The 18667-nt window shown below is 48.2% G+C and overlaps 3 protein-coding genes across 5 annotated transcripts in view; all 3 read right to left on the bottom strand.

Moving 5' to 3' along the window:
• Positions 1-18667, bottom strand: part of LOC129331892 (serotriflin-like) — a 63542-nt gene that overhangs the window by 14077 nt on the left and 30798 nt on the right. For all 3 annotated transcript variants that reach the window (XM_054982660.1, XM_054982742.1, XM_054982583.1), the window contains 2 exons: positions 5591-5655; positions 2392-2508 (listed from right to left, as the gene is read on the bottom strand). In XM_054982660.1, coding sequence (XP_054838635.1) covers positions 2392-2508; positions 5591-5653 — 180 coding nt within the window. In that variant the 5' untranslated portion in view covers positions 5654-5655. The remainder of the gene's footprint in view (positions 1-2391; positions 2509-5590; positions 5656-18667) is intronic.
• Positions 5971-14079, bottom strand: LOC129331833 (uncharacterized). Its single transcript, XM_054982452.1, has 2 exons — positions 11650-14079; positions 5971-9968 (listed from the first exon to the last, which is right to left on the bottom strand). Exon 1 carries the CDS (start codon positions 14077-14079, stop codon positions 12913-12915), a length of 1167 nt encoding a protein of 388 aa, XP_054838427.1. The 3' UTR covers positions 5971-9968; positions 11650-12912.
• On the bottom strand, positions 5971-15059 carry LOC129332048 (ribosomal biogenesis factor-like). Its single transcript, XM_054982861.1, has one exon. The coding sequence runs from the start codon at positions 14899-14901 to the stop codon at positions 14602-14604; it is 300 nt and encodes a 99-aa protein (XP_054838836.1). The 5' UTR covers positions 14902-15059; the 3' UTR covers positions 5971-14601.

Below are 18667 nucleotides of genomic sequence, written 5' to 3' on the forward strand. Positions count from 1 at the left end.
AAACAAGGAAGCAACGGTGTGAGGTTTATTTGTCCAAGGGAATATTACACAAAGAGGCATATCATTACGTTTTGAACCTTCTTTGCCCCTTAATCCCTTCTGCCTTCGATTAGAATTAGTCTCGCTTGCTTAAAGTGAATTTGCATGACTGATACCTCAGCCATTTCTTATGTAACAAGCTTATGACTGGACAGCATCCCTCACCATTGATGGGAAATGCTTGCATGTTACAGAAAAGCCTCTGTCTCTATGCCAGCTACTTTGTTAATATACACCACTTTCTTAATGGACAACATTCTTTGTGACCCTTATCTTCTCCGTCAGCGCAAAATAATTTATGAGGTTGTTCATTGCATAAAATAGCTTGCCCAAAGGCTGTTCTGGGAGATCTCAGCATAGCAAGGGTTGTTAGTGTATGAATGCATGAAATTACCTTATATTGGTAGCCCTGTTCTCAACTTGCAGTGAATGCACATATAATCTGTGTACAGTGTCCACTTCGTATTTCTTTATATGCATGAGTTGAATAATTCTCAAGCTACATTCCACACATTTACAGGTGAACTTGTGACGTAACCTACTCATGTATGCCCCATCAAGGTGCAACCAACTCATGGCGTCCTCAGCAAGGGGCTTTCAAGGCAAGTGAGAAGCAGAGGTGGCTTGCCATTGCCTTCCTCTGCAGAGCAACCCCAGTCTTTCTTGGGGGTCTCCCATCCAAGGGCCAAGCTAGACACGCAAGTTTTTGAAGAATTGGGCCTGGGTTCTCCAGACCCAACTCAAGTTCCCTGCAGCTACCCAGCAGCTTTGTGGCGTAGCTGTTAAAAATAAAGGAGACCCTAAATGGCCTCAGGATGCCTCTGCGGGGGGAAAAGGGGCTCCTCCCTTTCCCCCATCTCAGAATAGCAGGGGAGGGAGGTTTTCCCCTGCATTTTCTAGTTCCACATGGAATATTCTGTGCAGGTGGAGCAGGAGAAACTGCCTCCCCCTGTGTTATTTTGACACCAGGAAACAGCTTGGGGCGGGGGGAAGGGAGGAGCCCCTCCTCCCCCTGCGGAGGCTCTTCCTTATTTGTTTACATCCCATTTACTTTTTAACTGCTATTTGGCTATGGAAACTTGAGTTGGGTTTGGGTTCCCCAGACACAACTCTTTAAAAAACTGCACGTCTATTTTGGCCCCAAGTCGCAACCCTGCTCAGCTTCTGAGATCTGACAAGATCAAGCTATACCATGCCACCTTTCCTCCCACATTTATTCAGCTATGAATCTCCAGTTTCATTTGGCAAATCCATAAGCGCTGGCTTTTTCTTACAAACAGATGTAGTCATGTACTTGCAGGCTGGACGTGCGCTCACTGTAATGTGCGAACAGGACTAGTAGTGAGTCACATCACTGGGCCATCTAGTTCAATATTGTCTGCTGAGGCTGGTAGAGGCTCTCCAAAGTCTCAGGCAGAGAGCTTTCATATCACTTCCTGCCAGATCCTTTTAGCTGGAAATGCCAGGGATTGAACCGGAGACCTCCTGCATGCCAAGCAGATGCTCTACCAATGAGCCACAGTGCCTACCAGCACAACAGCTGGTAACAGCTGTCTGGGGCCTGGGGCACAGGAGGGTCTTCCTCAACTCCTGTTGAGGTCCTTTAATCAAAGATGCCAAATCAAAGCCCCGGGACCCAAACTTAAGGCTCTCTCGGTTCACACTGCTTTTTGGGTGCTAGAAACTCCAAACAAGATATGAAAAATCTTGGTGCTGTAAATGTAGCCCTAGCTTGAATAACCTTCTTCAGCATCTTACTTGGGAAAAGATGCAGAGCAAATGTTTCCTAGAAGCAGAGAGTGAGGCTTCAGCATGTGTCAATGGACCCATCAACTGTTACTTCAGCTTCTTGTTCAGGTTGAACAATCGCTGTCATGCGTTGTATGGGGAGCTGCTTTCAAAAACATCTGAACATTCCAGCCTCCTTCCACCACCTTCATTTTTCTTTAGAAATACAAACTAATGTGGGTGAGCAAAGATAACTGGATGGGCTTTCCCCTGCAGGGCTGCTTCCCTTGCTTCCGATATCTCCGCAACTTTTCAGTGTCAGCTCATCCACCCAACAAAAGTGGCCAAACTTTAAAGCTTGCCCAATCCTTGTCATCATCAACTCATTCACTCCTATCAGAGATGAGGGAAGGGATGCTTGCCGGAGCGTGGAGGAGCACTTGCCACAGCAACCATTTGTGAAGCCTTGCAGATGTCACTGGCAATGGATAATTCCATGTTGGTCAGCCACAAATGCCCCAAAGCAGAAACTTTTCCTAGACTATACAAAAAGAAAGTATAATTAAGGTGTCTTTTAATGCAGTGGCAAGGGAGAGAATCAAATCCATCTGTCTTCCATCTTACCATCTTCAGCATGTTTGTGGCCTGTGGATTCACATTTTTCCGGAAGTCATTGTGTGTTTTAACAATCTCCTCTTGCTGATCCGCATGATGGGTTGACAATGAAGCAAAGTCAGGTTGCTAAAATGAGAGTGCACCCTGTAAATATGTATCTTACTTATGATTCTGTGGTTATAACGTATTTCGGCAATGCCATTCCCCACCCCCCCAAAGGCATGTGATACAATTTTATTTATTTTGCTCTCTTAGAACTGTAGTCCACATGAGGCGGAAAAACTCTTAGTAGGATTTTCAAAAACAAAGATGACGAATGGGAAGAATGCGATCTAAGAACCTTCTCACAATGTAGGAAGAAGAGCTGACCATGGAACAAAGTTAGATTTCATCATCTTCTTAGTCACATGCACTTCAGAAGGATACTGCAATGGCAATAAATTCCCTCCTCAGCTACTGAAACCTGTGGATATTCAATGGGTTATGTACCATTTATTTTAAGGAAGGCTGCTGAAGTTTCCAGCGTCCGGGGGCGGGGCGGGGGAATGGGCAAATCTTAAGGTGCCATTCTGTTAGGGCTGCAGCAGATCCTTCTTTGCTCAGTAGTTGTTAAACAATTTTTGCTTAACTACATGTGTTCTCTTTTTTAAACCAATGGGTTGCATCCAAGCAGCTTTTCCACTGTTGAAAAGGGGAGGAGGGTTCCTCTCTCAACCCACCAAGATAGGCTGGGGGGGGGGGGACATGAGACCTATGCAAAGATGGCTGCCAGCTTGAAACATCTAGGCTGGGGTCCCCAACTGTTTTGAGCCTGGGGTCAATTTAGGAATTGTAACACTGGAATTCTGTCTACAAAACTGCAGCTGCAGGAGGCAAAGCCAGCCACACAATGTGTGGGAGGAAGCTCTCAACATTTCAGGCAGAAGCTCTATTTAACAGGATGTCTTTTAACAATAAATACGTTGTTTTAAAATATTTTCTTGCATGCACCTGCATTTACACTGTGAAGATCTTTGTGTTATGGTGGCAGCTGACACCAAAAAGACTTCTTAAAAATCTGCACAGCTAGGGTTCCCATCCCCCAGCTGAGGGCGGGGGATCCCCTGCCTCAGCCACTACCCCCCCTCTACTCTCTTGGCCAGGGGGGAGGCATCTGGGGAGGAGGCACACACAAAAAGTGTCTGTGTGCATTCTTGTTGCACTAGGAAGATGATGTCCTTTTCTGGCAGGACATGGAAGCTATGGGTTGTGCTGGGGGCAAGGGATAGGGACTGTAGACTTTACTACTATGTACTGTCTGTTACAGTAAGTACGGTCCAACCGTGTAATTTCTATGTTGTTTATTATGTCAGCCTTAGAATTGCTTATGCTCTGTTTCAGCATTTCTGCAACTCTGCTGGATTTTAACCTTTACAAATTTGCATTTATATACCCCATTATACTGTTTATTGAAATGTCTTTGAAATTGACTGTACTGACTTAAACTATGTAATCTGCCTTGAGTCTCAGTGAGAAAGGCAGACTATAAATAATGTAAACAAACAAATAAAATTCACTAGAAATCACTTCCAAAGTTTGGTGGTGATTTTTTTAGTGAATTGTCCCCCAGTGTGACCTGTAGCTTCTACATCACGCAACAAGTAGGTGTAGGAGCTCATGTGTGCTTTGTAAGTAGGTGGAGATAACTATCCCATTTCCCCTGCCCCCTGTGGGACTTGGCACTCCTATGCATAGCCCATCAGATCTCTAGTGGATAATCAGAAGCCCCTACTGGAAAAAAGCTCACTCGGAACCTCCCACTTTTAAAACACTTGGCAGGCACCAGGAAGTGTCTGTGGGTGCCATGGTGCCCACGAGCACCGTGTTGGAGATCCTGGATTACTGTCTCTTTCTTTCCTGCTGCAGGTATCAGACTCCTGGGAATGGCCAGGGATGCATGCTGAAGGGCTTTTATCCCATGGTCTGTTAGATTAACCTGGTAGTCATGAACCGAGGAAGTTCTGTGTACATTTTATTTTTGATATTGAGTTATTATATAAATTTGTTTACATTTATTAAAAGGTATATTTTTAAAGCTGCTTTGGGTTTCAATTGGTGAGAAAAGTAAGATAAAAATGTGCTAAATAAAGAAATATGACTAAAAGGATCTGTACTAAGGAAGGGAGTTGGATAAATTAGTGTTATTGCGGTCCCTCTGCCCCACATAGAAACTGAACTTAGCTCATGTTTACTGAGGTACATTTTGAAGACAGGGCGATACCTGCATGGATCTGAATTATTCTAATCACTTGAGATTTCAAGGCATCCCTTATGTCCATGGAAATTAGGAGCAGGACTCTTAAAGAAGAGTCTTTTAAAAGACACACACACATTTTAATGCACTGGTGTCAGAGAAGGGAAACCCTATATGTGTTAGGTAGGGATGCTATTAGGGTTCCCAGCCTTGCACTGCCAAATGCCAGGAGATTTCAGTGCCTGGAGGGTGGAGTTTCAGGAGGAGATGAGATCACTTCCAGGTAATGCTGAAGTAATTTCCGCTAATCTCTTTGGTAAAAGCCATAGAGACCAGGGGAAATTCCTGAAATGTCACCATTGACAGTACCTCCCCCATTTTGCTTCTGTTCCTCAAATTACTGAAGGCCAAGATACAAGTGACGAATTACACCTGAATGGCAAGTGAACAGACTCTCGTGTACTCCTCCCTGTTCACTTGCGCTCCACTTGCACTCCACTCGATCACAGGGAGGAATACACGTGAGTCTGTTCACTTGCCATTCAAGTGTAATTCGTCACTTGTAGCTTGGCCCTGAGTGTGGGGCTTAAGAATGGCACTGGAAGATTTCTTACTGCCAGCGAACAAATGGCAAGCCTCATTGATAGTGGTAGATTAAAGCTGGGCGTGGGGATCTCCTCATCAGAATCAATTGGATTTGGACCTGTGACAGCTATGTAAACTTGATCCATTCCATGGTCAAATGAGGTGCTGGCAGGAGTCATTTTGTGCAGCACTTGGCAAGCTGAGTGGGAGTTTTCTTCCCTGATAGTGCATTCAGGATTACAGCAGTCTAATCCATTTGGTGATTAGGATGACTAAACTCTAATATCTGAAAGCGTGAAGCATAATTCTACTCACAGTATAATTCTACTCACACGTTTAAAAATCCCATTGATTAAAACAATAGAACTCTACCAAAGTTGACAGACTTACCTGTCCTGCAGATTGTTGCAGCACAGCAGCAAGACTTATCATCAACACCATGGTCACAACCATCTCTGGAAACAAAAAGCACACAGAGACTTTTTCTCTTAGTTCTGCTGTTTATGGAGTTTACCAGTTGAGACCTTTATGGGTCACGGTTTGGGTTTTCAAGATGGCCTCTGTTATGACCCCTTTCTTTCTCTCAGATAGATTTTGCCTTTAACTCTTTTCTTCTTTTACACTCTCTGGATAGATTGGTGCCACCAGGAATTATATTCCAAAATAATTTAAATTTCCCCTTTTATAATGTACCCAAGTGTCAGGCTCCTTTGTGGTACTATGTGGCCCTGAGAAAAGGAATGGGATATGGGAATAACAGATACTCTGGGTTGGAAAAAAAACAAAATAAACGTTTATTTTTACAATAAGCGTATCAGTTTCATATTATTTCTTAAGCTTGATGGTTTCAAAAGAGTGTTATTTGTTCTTAAAGTTACTTTTCATAGACACAGTCACTCAGATCTTCTCTCAGGCTGTACACACAGTTTGACAAACCAAAAACTCTCTGTCATACGAAAGTGAATCCAATGTATTCAAAATACTAAGTGTTCAGAATAGTTAAATAGTTAAATACAAACATTACAATACATCTACATATAAATACACAGTATCAACCGTTTTCTATTGATTTCAAACAAACACTTTTCCAAATAGTATCTCACTCAGTCCAGTGTATATTAAATAAAAATCTCTTTTAGTCCAAATGAGCTCCCATTAGCTTCAAAGAATTTCAATGAGCTTCAATAAACATTTACGATGATAATGAACAGAAATCTCCTTCAGTCCATGTGAGGTTCCATCAGCTTCAAAAAAGTTACAATGAGCTTCAATAAACATATGCAATATTATATAACATATCCGGTTTGAAATGAGCTGGTGGAGCATTCTCTTTGCCCTTGAGAAAGCTAGTGCTTATGGGAGACTTCCGCTTGGGGATTATGGCGGTCTGACGTGACCCAGGGAGCTGGATCATCCGAGGTGCTGTTTTTTGGCTGGTGAGGTGCCTCGACTACCCACAGCCCCCTGATTTCAGTCGGAAATCAGGCAGGAACGCTTGTGGTCCTAAGAGGGATTGATCTCGGCGGGTGGGGGGTTCTGAATTAAGGACTCTCCCCCCAGCCTTGAGATCTCCTCGTTGAAGGGCGGCTAATATCTCTGCAGCAGCCTTTGGAGCCATTTAATTGGCATAGGACCGTCGTGCCTCAAGTTCTAGCAACGGACTTAAGTAGAGCTGAACAAAGAAAACAGTGAGTACAACCCAAGAGAAGTTTGAGAAGTAGAGATTACTACCTCCCCTAACGGACTCAATTGTTACGCAAAGGCCAGAAATTAAAGAGTTTAAAAGACAAAGACCTAAAGCGGAGAGTGTTTACAACAAAGTGGAGTGTTAAAGTGTGACTTTTAAATTGGGAAAGAGCTAAAAAGAGTGAAAAGGAAGATTTGTTTTGCATACTTGTGGTCGGGGAGATAGCGACACGAAGAGGAGGATCGTGGGAAGCAGTGGAAAGCTTGCGAGAAGAGATCTGTCTACAATACCAGTGAGGAACAGATAGAGTGGCAAGAGGCAGGTCAGGAAGAGGCGGAAGGAAAACAATGTGGAGAAAAGGAAGTGGAAAGCCCGCCATTTAGATCATAGAGAGGAGAAGATATGATGTCACTACCATAGAGAAAGATCGCCCGACATTTTGAAGCTAGAAAGAAGCGTAAGTTGCCATTTTGAATGAGGGCAGACTCATTGACTATACAATAAAGAAAAGACACCCGGCATTTTGGAAAAGGGAAAAAACTTTTTTATTTTGTTTGTACCTTTTGGAACCGATTGGACTTAAGCTAAATAAGTGAGCTAAGAGTAACAAAGTGAAAATGGAGTTAAGAAAGAGAGCAGACTCGTGGAGTGCAAAGGTAAGCCCAATGACTTCGAAAAAAGATAAGGATAAGGACTGGCAAATTGCCATTGAGAATCTTGATAAAAAAAGTAACAGAAGGCAATAAAGAGACTCAAGAAATGGTTAAGCAATTACAACAGAATTTAATGAAGGAAATTAGAGAAGCTATTAAAGCAGAAGCGGCGGAGATGAGGAAAGAAATGGATGAGTTAAGAATGGAGCAACAAGTTACACAACAAAAGGTGCAAGATGTAGAAAAGAAGACAGAGGGACTAAAAACAGATATGACGGGCGTTTGTGATAAAATGGTGATGATGGAATGTAAAGCAACGGAAAAACAACTGAGTTTTAGGGGCATTCAGGAGAAAATGGGTGGATCGGCCCTGAAGCAAATTACAGAAATAATAGCAGAATTTCTGGACCAAAAGGAAGAAGAGGTGTTGGCGCATTTGGATATAATGTATAGAGTTAATTCAAAGTATGCGCAGCAAAAGGATTTGCTGAGGGATATAATTGTCCAGTTAACTACAAAGAGAATGAAAGAAGAAATTATTAGAAAGCATTTTGAGTCCCCACTGGAGATTGATGGGACACGGATCCGGATAATGAAAGAAGTACCGAGGAAAGTGTTACAGGAGCGGAAAAAATAGAGAGATTTGACGCAGAAATTGAAGACAGCAGATATTAGGTATAGATGGGAGCTACCTGAAGGTTTGAGTTTTGAATTTCAATCTGCGAGACACGTGATCAAGACAAAATATGCAATGAATGTGTTTTTGAAGGACAATGAAAAGGACCTTCCCAGTACAAGTAAATCTTAAATATGGAGTACAAATTATTATTGTGGAATGTTAATGGACTTAATTCTCCCTCTAAACGAAAAGCAATACATCATTGGTTGGCCAAACAAAAATGTAATTTGATTTGTTTACAAGAAACCCATATAAGAGATCAGGATGCAAAATATTTATTAAATAAGAAATTGGGAAAACAGTTTATTTCGGCAACAAAGCAAAAAAAGAGAATTGTGATTTACGTTAAAGAAGAATTGCAACCTAAGTTAATAGCCGTGATCAAGAAGGTAGAATTTCAGTGTAATGCTAAGAGGGCGCTGATGTCAGAATCGTGGCTAGATAATATCCTTACTCCAGTCTGCCTTCTGCAATTAGACAATAGTCCACTGTTTCCAAAAAGCATTTAATGAAGAAAAAGATCATTATAGTCCACAGGCCTGAATGCAATATTCAGGTTGGTACATATGCATTGTTACCAATGACTAGCAAAGCATGAGGTACAAAGTAACAGATCACAGAAGGCCCAACCTCCCCCCATAGTTCTCAAAACATTCCCTTTGAAGTCAGGATAGCGAAAGTTCCCAAGGCCGGTTCTTGGTGGAACGTCGGTAGCCAAAACAATCCTCTTCTGTGAGATAGCTGCCTGGGAACCTTGGCACCTGGGGAGAAAGCACTTAAACACTGAAAGGATTAAAGATGGAGTCGGTTAAGCGAAGTAGCACAACACAGCATTCTGAACCTGACATTCTGCCCCCTCTAAGATGCTTCCCCCCCAGGTTTATGTGGATAACGAGAATGAAAGGATTTAACTAGTCTAGGAGCGTGTACATGTACAGAATTCACCCACTCATCGAACCCAGAGTCAAAGTCCTTCCACCTGATGAGATAAAACAACTGATTACGTTTTACTTTAGAGTCTAATATTTGTTGAACTTCGTAGTGGGTTTGATCATCGATTAATGTAGGGATGGGAGGAGCACGGGTGTGCCACTGGTCTGCAGGAGGGGCTTTCTTCAATAAACTGACATGGAAGGTATCATGTACGTGGCGTAGATTCTTTGGTAAATTTAATGCAACAGTCACTTTGTTGATTACCTTGCGAACAGGAAAAGGTCCCAGGTACTTTAATGCGAGCTTGCGGCTGGTTTGGGTTACTTTCAGATTCTTCGTGGAAAGATAAACAAGGTCGCCTGGTTGTAAATCCCATTCCGCCGCACGGTGGCGGTCGGCGTACTTTTTATAATCCTGTTTGGCCTTGTCGAGGTGCTTTTTGATTTGATTCCATTGTTGAGCTGCTTCCCCCCACCATTCGGTGACGTCTTTGGAAGCTGTAGTAGGAGGGGGGAGCGCTTCAAACGGAAATGGTTTGAAGTGGAAGCCATAGACGACTTTGAAGGGAGTTTCTCCCGTGGAAGCATGGACGCTGTTATTATATGAGAATTCCGCCAGGGGTAGCAAGTCAAACCAATTATCTTGTTGGAAATTAATGTAACAACGGAGAAATTGCTCTAATATCTGATTAGTTTTTTCTGATTGTCCGTCTGTTTCTGGGTGATGGCTTGAACTGAGACCTTGTTCAATGCCCAGCAGTTGTAACAGCTCCCGCCAGAAGTTGGCAACGAATTGTCCGCCGCAATCTGAGATCACCTTTGATGGAAAAGAATGTATTTTTACAATATTTTTGATAAAAATATCAGCCAGTTTTCTAGCGGAAGGAAGTGTGGTGCACGGTATGAAATGAGCTTGCTTGGAAAACAGATCAACCACGACTAAAATACAGTTATGCCCCTTTGAGGGGGGTAGGTCAGTGATAAAGTCCATAGAGATTATTTCCCACGGTCGATTGGGCGTTTCTAATGGTTGCAAGAGTCCTGGGGGTTTTCCCTTTCGGGATTTGGCGCTGAGACAAATGGGGCAAGATGCAACATATTGGGAAATGTCCTTGCGCATGCCCGGCCACCAAAATTGGCGTTGCACTAAGTGAAGCGTTTTTAAGTACCCGTAGTGCCCCGCCGTGGGGGCATCATGACAACGGTGTAAAACTTCTTTTCGCAAACTTTTGGGTACATAGAAGCGATCTCCCCAAAGCCATTCCCCTTGGGTGGACTGTTGCAGCTTGTCTTTGGGCGCCTCCCCCCCTCCTTTTCGACTTCCGCTTTCAGCTTTTCTCTCCATCCCTGGTCGGGTTGACGGGAGGGGTTTGTGCGGCTGCGAGTGGTCACCACGCCCCCTAATTGCGTAGGTGAAAAGACTGTGTCAATTGTCTCCTCCCTTTTGCTTTTGTGTTGGGGCATGCGCGATAGGGCGTCTGCCAAGAAATTAGTTTTGCCCGGGAGAAAGTTTAATGTGAAGTTGAATTTGGAGAAAAATTCCGCCCATCTCAGTTGTTTGGCGTTTAACCTGCGAGGGCTGCGAAGGGCCTCTAGATTCTTATGGTCCGTCCAGACTTCGAACGGATGACGGGCTCCTTCTAACCAATGTCTCCAGTTAGTGAGAGCTGCTTTTACAGCAAAAGCCTCTTTTCCCCATACATTCCAATTCCTTTCCGCCTCTGAAAACTTTTTGGAAAGGAAGGCGCAGGGTTTGGGCTGTCCGTCCGCCCCCCGCTGTAGGAGCACGCCCCCAATCGCCATGTCGCTGGCGTCGACCTGCACTATGAAGGGGCGGTTTTCATCGGGGTGTTGGAGAACGGGTTCTGAGACAAACTGCGTTTTAAGGTGATTGAACGCTGTTTGGCATTCTGGTGTCCATGACAGTTTTGCGCTCGGCTTTTTGGCTTGGTCCCCCTTGTCTTTGGTTTTTAATAGTTCAGTTAGGGGGAGTGTAATCTGAGCGAAATTTGCAATGAATTCTCTATAGAAGTTGGCAAAGCCCAAAAAGGATTGCAGTTCTTTGCGGGTCGCGGGGGTTTGCCAATTTAATACGGCTTGTATTTTGCCTGGATCCATTTTTAGGCCCTCCTGAGAAATACAATAGCCTAAATAAGTGAGTTCTGTTTTGTGGAACTCACATTTTGAGAGCTTAATGGGCAGTTTGTTATCCATGAGAGTGGTTAAGACCCTTTTTACAAGGTCCACATGTTCCTCTTCGGTCTCCGAATAGATTAACACATCATCTAGGTACACCACAACGCCTTTATATAGAAATTCGTGCAGAACTTCATTGATCATGGACATGAAAACCGATGGGGCCCCGGCCAGGCCAAAAGGCATAACTAAATATTCATATTGGCCGAGGGGTGTGTTAAACGCGGTTTTCCATTCATCCCCTTTACGAATACGGACATGGAAGTAAGCGTCTTTTAAATCCAATTTCGTAAAGACCTTACCTTGAGCCACGACGTTGAGTAGATCTCTGATGAGCGGGATGGGGTAGGCGTTGCTGGAGGAGACGGCGTTGAGTCCCCGAAAGTCGGTGCACAGTCTTAAGCCCCCGTCCTTCTTTTTGACGAAGAGCACCGGCGCGGCATGGGGGCTGCTAGCAGGGCAGATGAATCCCCTTTGAAGATTGAGATCGATGAATTTGCGGAGGGGTCGTCTCTATCCCATGAGTACGCTCCGCGAGTAGCGTATCCAGCCCCCCGGCTTCCCTGGAGGGGAGTGGAGGACCGTCTTTGGCCCAGAGGTTGTTGGTGTTGTTCCACTAAACGAACTTCTAGTAAACGATTTTCAACTTCGCAGGTCAATTGTATCCACCCTAGCAGCGTAGGAGGGTTATCTTGCATGAGAGCTCGGTCCAGCAGTTTAGGATTCAACCCTTGTTTGTACAAAATAATCTTGGTCGACTCCTCGCACCTTGGGCATTTGGCAGCGAGCTGTCGGAATTTTGTAGCATAGTCTCTAGCCGACATGCTGCCTTGCCTAATTGCTTGCAATTCCGTTCTGGCCCTGGTTTCTTCTAGGGGGTCTTCATACTGGGCTCGGATCGCATCCACTAGCCCTTGGAGCGTATCTAATTCGGGGGCCCCCACGTTATACAATCCCACATACCAATCGGCAGCTTTACCTTGGAGACGTGATCCCAGGTGCTCTATTTGACTGGCCTCACTCCCGAAAAGATGTCCCAATCGGTTGAAAAATTGCACCACTTGCACAAGGAAAAATCCCAATTTGGAAGGGTCTCCATCAAACGTAGCGTCCAGTTTGACCCATCCCATGGGAAGATCTTGTCCGCTCCTCGCTGTAGGAACCAGGAGGAGGTGGGGGAGAATGAAAAGGAGAACTATGGGGGGAGGTTGGTGCGGCAGAGGCGCTCCCGGAATCGGCTGGGGAATCCCCGGCGCCCCCGGAATCGGCTGGGGGATTGGCTGGGGTCCTCTTGGAGCCGGATGTACTGGTGTTGGCCGAGCAGGTGTCGGACGCTCCCTCGGTGGGCCCCTGGGTGCTGGCTGAAGAGGAGTGGGGGCTGGCCACAACGGAGGTGGGTGAGGAGAGATGGGTTGAAGAGGAACCGTATCCCCTCGCGGCCCCGGCGTCGGAAGAGGCCTGTCCGCTCCTGGGATGACCGGTGGTGTGGTTCCTCTCGGAAGGCTTGGGGGCTGATTCGCTTGAGTTGTGGGTGGTGGGACGACCGGGGAAGATGGCTCTAGCGGTCATCCTGGTTCTCCCCCACCTCCTCCATTCCCATTGCCCGTCGGAATTATAGGGCGATCGGGACGAGGGTCTTCTGGGCATGGCTCTCCACCTCCCCCGCCGGTGCCGACATCTCCTGGTACAATCGATTGATCGGGGCAAGGATCATCTGGGCCGGGTCCTTCCCCGGTGACCGAGTCATCGTCTCCCGTCTCTGGTGGCTGTTGCGGCCACAGCTGATTTTGCAGGTAAGCCAAACTTTGGCTGATGTCAGGTAGACCAGTTGGCGGAACTCGACCTCTGTCTCCCGCCACTAGCACCGACAGCAGGTGGACGGCATTCGCCGAACTTTCTTCCATGTTTAAGAGTCTGTTCTCCAACAGCTGTACTCTATCCGTAGTTTCCTCCTCCCGTAATTCCGTGGACCCCACATCTCCCATCGTCTGTGAAGTCGGTATAGTTTCGGGCGGCGGTCCCATGGTTAACGTCTGCTGCCACGGCAAGGGTGTTTCTAACCCTTGTTCCTCTTGAGATCTCGCCGCTAACACTCCTTTCGTCAGACCAGTGATTGCCGAGATCCCTGAGTCAATGGCAATCGTCCGGCTCTGGAGCTGCACCCATTGGTGCTCGCTTACATCTTGTTGCCCCGACCACGGGGTGACTTCCGCATAATCCCAACTCAGGGCGCCACGGCGGTATGTTTCCCATTCCGTTTGTTCGGTCGTCCTGTTCCAAAACAGCCACGGTCGGCCACCGGTTTGCTCGGGTATGGATTCCAGACTGCGCCGGCTATCCAATTGTAGCTGTGTAAACATTGTGCTGGCCCTCCGCTCTCTCGTTTCCCTTGGCCTTGCACCCCACTGCGTCGGGGTGGGCAAGTTGAAGAGTGGCGCGGCTGTGGCTCTGGGCCGCGTATCTGCGTTGCTGGGAGCGAGGGTATAAATCGTTGTAACCGAGGAGCTGTCTCCCCGCGGTACAGGTTCAAGGGATTCCAAACCTTGAGAGCCGGGAGAGGCATACGGGTCAAACAAAGGATCCCTGACTGGGACAGCTTTGGAGTCCGTCTGATCCGGCTTAGGCATTGGAAAGGTGATTGGTAACAAAATGTCCGAATCGTGGCTAGATAATATCCTTACTCCAGTCTGCCTTCTGCAATTAGACAATAGTCCACTGTTTCCAAAAAGCATTTAATGAAGAAAAAGATCATTATAGTCCACAGGCCTGAATGCAATATTCAGGTTGGTACATATGCATTGTTACCAATGACTAGCAAAGCATGAGGTACAAAGTAACAGATCACAGAAGGCCCAACCTCCCCCCATAGTTCTCAAAACATTCCCTTTGAAGTCAGGATAGCGAAAGTTCCCAAGGCCGGTTCTTGGTGGAACGTCGGTAGCCAAAACAATCCTCTTCTGTGAGATAGCTGCCTGGGAACCTTGGCACCTGGGGAGAAAGCACTTAAACACTGAAAGGATTAAAGATGGAGTCGGTTAAGCGAAGTAGCACAACACAGCATTCTGAACCTGACAGCTGATACTGGGAATTTATGCACCAAATGGATCAAAAGAGCAATTTTTTTTGTATTTGTAGATTTTATTAAAAGAGTGCCAATGTTTGTACATTAACAAGATTTTTAAAATAAAAAGTATACAAAAGTGTTGATTGATGATGTACCAGGAAATGGGATATTGGAGTACACATGTTTAATACTACAACTGAGACAGTAAGTTGGCAGCAGCATCCACATTAGTTGGTTCTCTTTCTAGCAGCTTTGGAATCAAATGCCTCTTTGGTGGATCTGATGAAATGGCTTTGGATAACTGCTTGACTTCTTTCTGAACGTCTGTAAATATCTTATTTACCATCTTAACCTTTTCATCATTCACTATATTGATCTTTTTCAGACTGGTTGTCACCGGCTTTGCTTTACTTTTTGCCTTCGTGATGTTTTTGTTGGTGACATGGCATACATTCTTCTGTTTCTGTCCTTTTGCTTTGTTCTTGCCCATTGCCTGGCTCACAAATTCAAAAGAGCAATTTTTTAAGGATGGGCAGCCCAATCCTAAGAAGGGCAGGGAAAGTGAACAGGAACCGAACTAAGGCCTGCGAGGGCGCATCTAGCCCGTACGCCCATGTAAGTGGCCCTCCGCCCGCGCTGGGACGCGGCGCTGGCCCGCCGGCGGGCCCGCCGGCGGGCCAGCACCGGTGCAAGCCACAGGCGCCCGGGCGGCGGCGCAGGAGTGGCGTAGAGCCCTACGCCGACGCAGGGGGGGCGGGGAGCAAGGCGGGGTCAGAGTTAGTCCGCTCTCTAAGCTCCTCCAGAAGCGGGAACGCCCACAGCGGCGCAAAAAAGCTACGCCACGGAAAAAGAAGGCGTAGCCCATAGGCGTCCATGGAACGGCGAAAAATCAGCCCCCTCTCTGAGCGCCCCGCCCCGCCCCTATGGCCCGAAGGAGCATAGGATGAGAACTATCCCGGGGACCAATCAGCATGCGCGCCCGGCGTGGACGAGCCCCCCTCTCTGCACCCAATCATCTGAGAACCCGCCCTACAAAACATCCGGCCAGCACCGGGCAAAACCCTCAGGTAAGTGAGCACTCTGCCGGAGGCTCTGCCCGTCTGCTGAGTGGCATTGCCCCTTTGAAAACCGAAACGGGCTGAAGGCATTCACGTTGGCATGCGCAGAATGCACTCGGGGGACTTTGCGAAAAACTGGGGGAACTTCACATAAAGGGGAAGAGGTGCAAATGTCTGCCTAACTCTCTTTCTACCGTGATAGAAAGAATGACTCAACAGCTAACTGGACTCATGCATGCTAGTTGCTTCTAACTAAGCACAAACAAACTAACCCTTCCGTGGCAGAAGGGAATGACACTTTGCAAATTAACCGCATGCTCTCCCGTTTCCTTGCAGGTGCCCTGACTCTGGCGCTCCCACCTGGTGATGACCGACGGAGCGCTGACAGGTGAGGAGGAGGTGGGGGGGGATTCCGCAGATTAGTGCAAACCGCCCATTCACCTGAACCCACCCGCTCACTTGCCGCTTTGGGTGAGGCCCAGCAGGGGTGGGGGGCAACCATGGCCGCCCCTGGCTGCCTCAGAGGCAGGCGCCTCGAAAACCACATGTGGCCAGGTGTTTGTTGTGACCAGCTCATTCCCTCCCATAAAGGTAAAGGCTTCCCAAGGCTGAGTGCATCCTCGCCAGACCGTCAGGCATCAGCTGCTGCCCTCGACCATGTGCAACCCCCCCCCCGGATGGCGGAGTGTGGGGCTTGCCTTGCCAGTGGAACGAGGCAAAGCCCACACGTGTCTTTTTCCCCCACAGGCACGTCCAGGGCATGGCTGCTCCCCCGCGCCCCGCCCTCCCCAAACATCTCTGACGGACGGTTGGCTGCAGCCCAGGAAGCACCGTCGCGCCACGGCCTGCATCCCAGCCCCGCCCCTCCGAGCGGGAAGGAGGGCTGTGTGGAATGCTCCGGCTCCCTCGCCAGCCTAAACGCAAGCCCGCTTTTTCCAGTGCAATAAAACGAGATGTACAACAACTGTCTTCTGTGTCTGCAAGTCTGACTTCGTCCTCCGCCCCTCCCCCAACACTCCCGTCACATCTCCCCACCTGCACATTGCCACAAATGTATCCGACACACCCCGTCTTGCCTCCCCGCCCCCTCCCTCCCCTCACAGTAACACCCCCTCCCTCCCTCCTCCTCCCCCCCTCCTCCTCTGTATTTGACCAGTGTCTGTACCACCCATCTGCCGAAGAGAACTTGATTCTCAGAAGCCTATGCCACAATAAAATTGGATAGTTTTAAAGGTGCTACGGGACCCTTTTTGAATTCGCTACCACAGGCTAACACGGCTAACCCCCCTGTATCTATGGCCAGGTAGAGGGTTGGGGCGGGGCATGTGAGCGGGGAGGGGGATCAATCCCCGGTGGGGAGAGTAGCTGGCACCCGATAAGCCAGGGAGAGGGTGGTGCGAGCTGCCGCTGCAAGGGGGCGGGAGATGGCAGGGGAAACGGTCTGCTCGCGGGAACCCTAGCCCCCACCAATGGAGAATCCAGGGTGGTGGCAGGCGGATGCCATATCCCGGGCAGGAGGTCTCGCGCGCCTGGGGAGGGTCGCCCCCATCGCAGCCGCAGCCCCAGCAACACAGTCCCATGAGCGGCCGCCTCCCAGAGTGGGTCCAGCCCCTCGGGCATCTGCAGCAGCCCCATTGGTCATTCCAACACCTTCCACCCCAGGGCGTCCTGCCTCGCATCCAATCCCGTGGAGCAGTTGCCAGCCTCCCACGCCAACAGGCCATGGTTGTTGGGAGGGGTGGGGTGTGCCTCTCAAGTCCGTGCCGAAGCCCTGCTCGGGCAGCTCGTCGCCATCCTCGACCCTCCGGCCCCACCCGCTGCAGCAGCTCCACCCGCCCCAGAGGCACCCCTCCCTCGGGCCCAGTTGCGTGCGAGAGGCCGGGCCCGTGGACGGCCAAGGGGCTCCGGCCGCCGGCCTCGCCGGTGACCGCCGCTGCTGCCTTGGGGGTGGGGTGGGGTGTTTTGCTGCACAGGCGGCTCTCCTACACGCCTCCCCTTCCTCACGTCTGCTGGGGGAGGTGGGATGATATAATAATAAAGGCTGATTTCTGTGCAATGGGTGTCTGTGTTCTTTGCCTTGGGATGGGGACGAGGGGGCAGGCCCGCTGTGTCTGCCTCTTGGTGGCGGCCTCAGGCCAGCCCTCCCCTTCGGCGCCACTTGGGGGCTGTCCCCTGCTGCCAGAGACTGGCTGCTGCCCTGGATTCCTCATGGCAGGGCGCCTGCCAGTCCCATGCCAACCTCTCTGGACGCGGCCGCCACGGACTTGGTGCTACATTGGGCAAACGGGGGAAAGGCTTCTCAGACTACGCCCACCCCTCTCCTTCCCGACTGCGAGCCCCGCCCGACACACGAGCCGAGGCAGTCTGCCGGCATGGGCGCGGTTTGCCTGCTGCTCTGGGGCCTGGCCGGGATCGCGTGCTGCCCATAGGCTGCGCCTTTCCTGGCCCCTCCCCCTGATGCTTGTCAGGAACAGCGCCCTTTGGCTGCGCCTGGCGGCGGCCGTGCATCAAGCCCGCCCACAACACTTTCTGGTTCTCCAAAATTGCATCTCTGCGCCGCTGCGGGCGCCGCTGCGGCCACACTTTGCTGGCACAGGATCCGGCCCAGCGCCGCCGCCACACCACCAGTGCAGCCGCGTCGGCGTTGGGGCCAGCCATAGGATTGCGCTGTTAATGTGTCAAATGGAACAATGGACTTACGAACAAATAATTTTAACAGGGGACTTGAATGGCGTTGTGGATTTACAAATGGACAAAAGAACTGTTATGACTAAAACTAAAATGGGAAAATTGCCAAAGTCTTTTTTTTGAAATACAAAAGCAAGAAAATCTGGAAGATGTTTGGAGGAAATACAATCCCAAAGCTAAACAGTATACGTTTTTCTCAGCAAGCCACCAATTGTTTTCAAGAATTGATATGGTCTGGGCATCTAAAGAACTGTCGGTATGTACAAAGGAAATAGAAATTTTGCCAAGAATTAGTTCAGACCATAATCCTATGATGTGGAGATTTGGAATGAAAAGTAAAAAACGGAGGTGGAGAATTAATGAAGATCTTTTGGGAGATTTAAAAAATGTTGATATACTTAAAAGAGAGACGAAAGGTTTTATACAAGATAATGTGGATAAAGGAGTCTCAATATATAAAGTCTGGGATGCGTATAAAGCAGTAATTCGAGGAGTTTTGATGGATTTAAA

Source organism: Eublepharis macularius, chromosome 1 (assembly GCF_028583425.1).
Source record: "Eublepharis macularius isolate TG4126 chromosome 1, MPM_Emac_v1.0, whole genome shotgun sequence".
Taxonomy (NCBI): domain Eukaryota; kingdom Metazoa; phylum Chordata; class Lepidosauria; order Squamata; family Eublepharidae; genus Eublepharis; species Eublepharis macularius.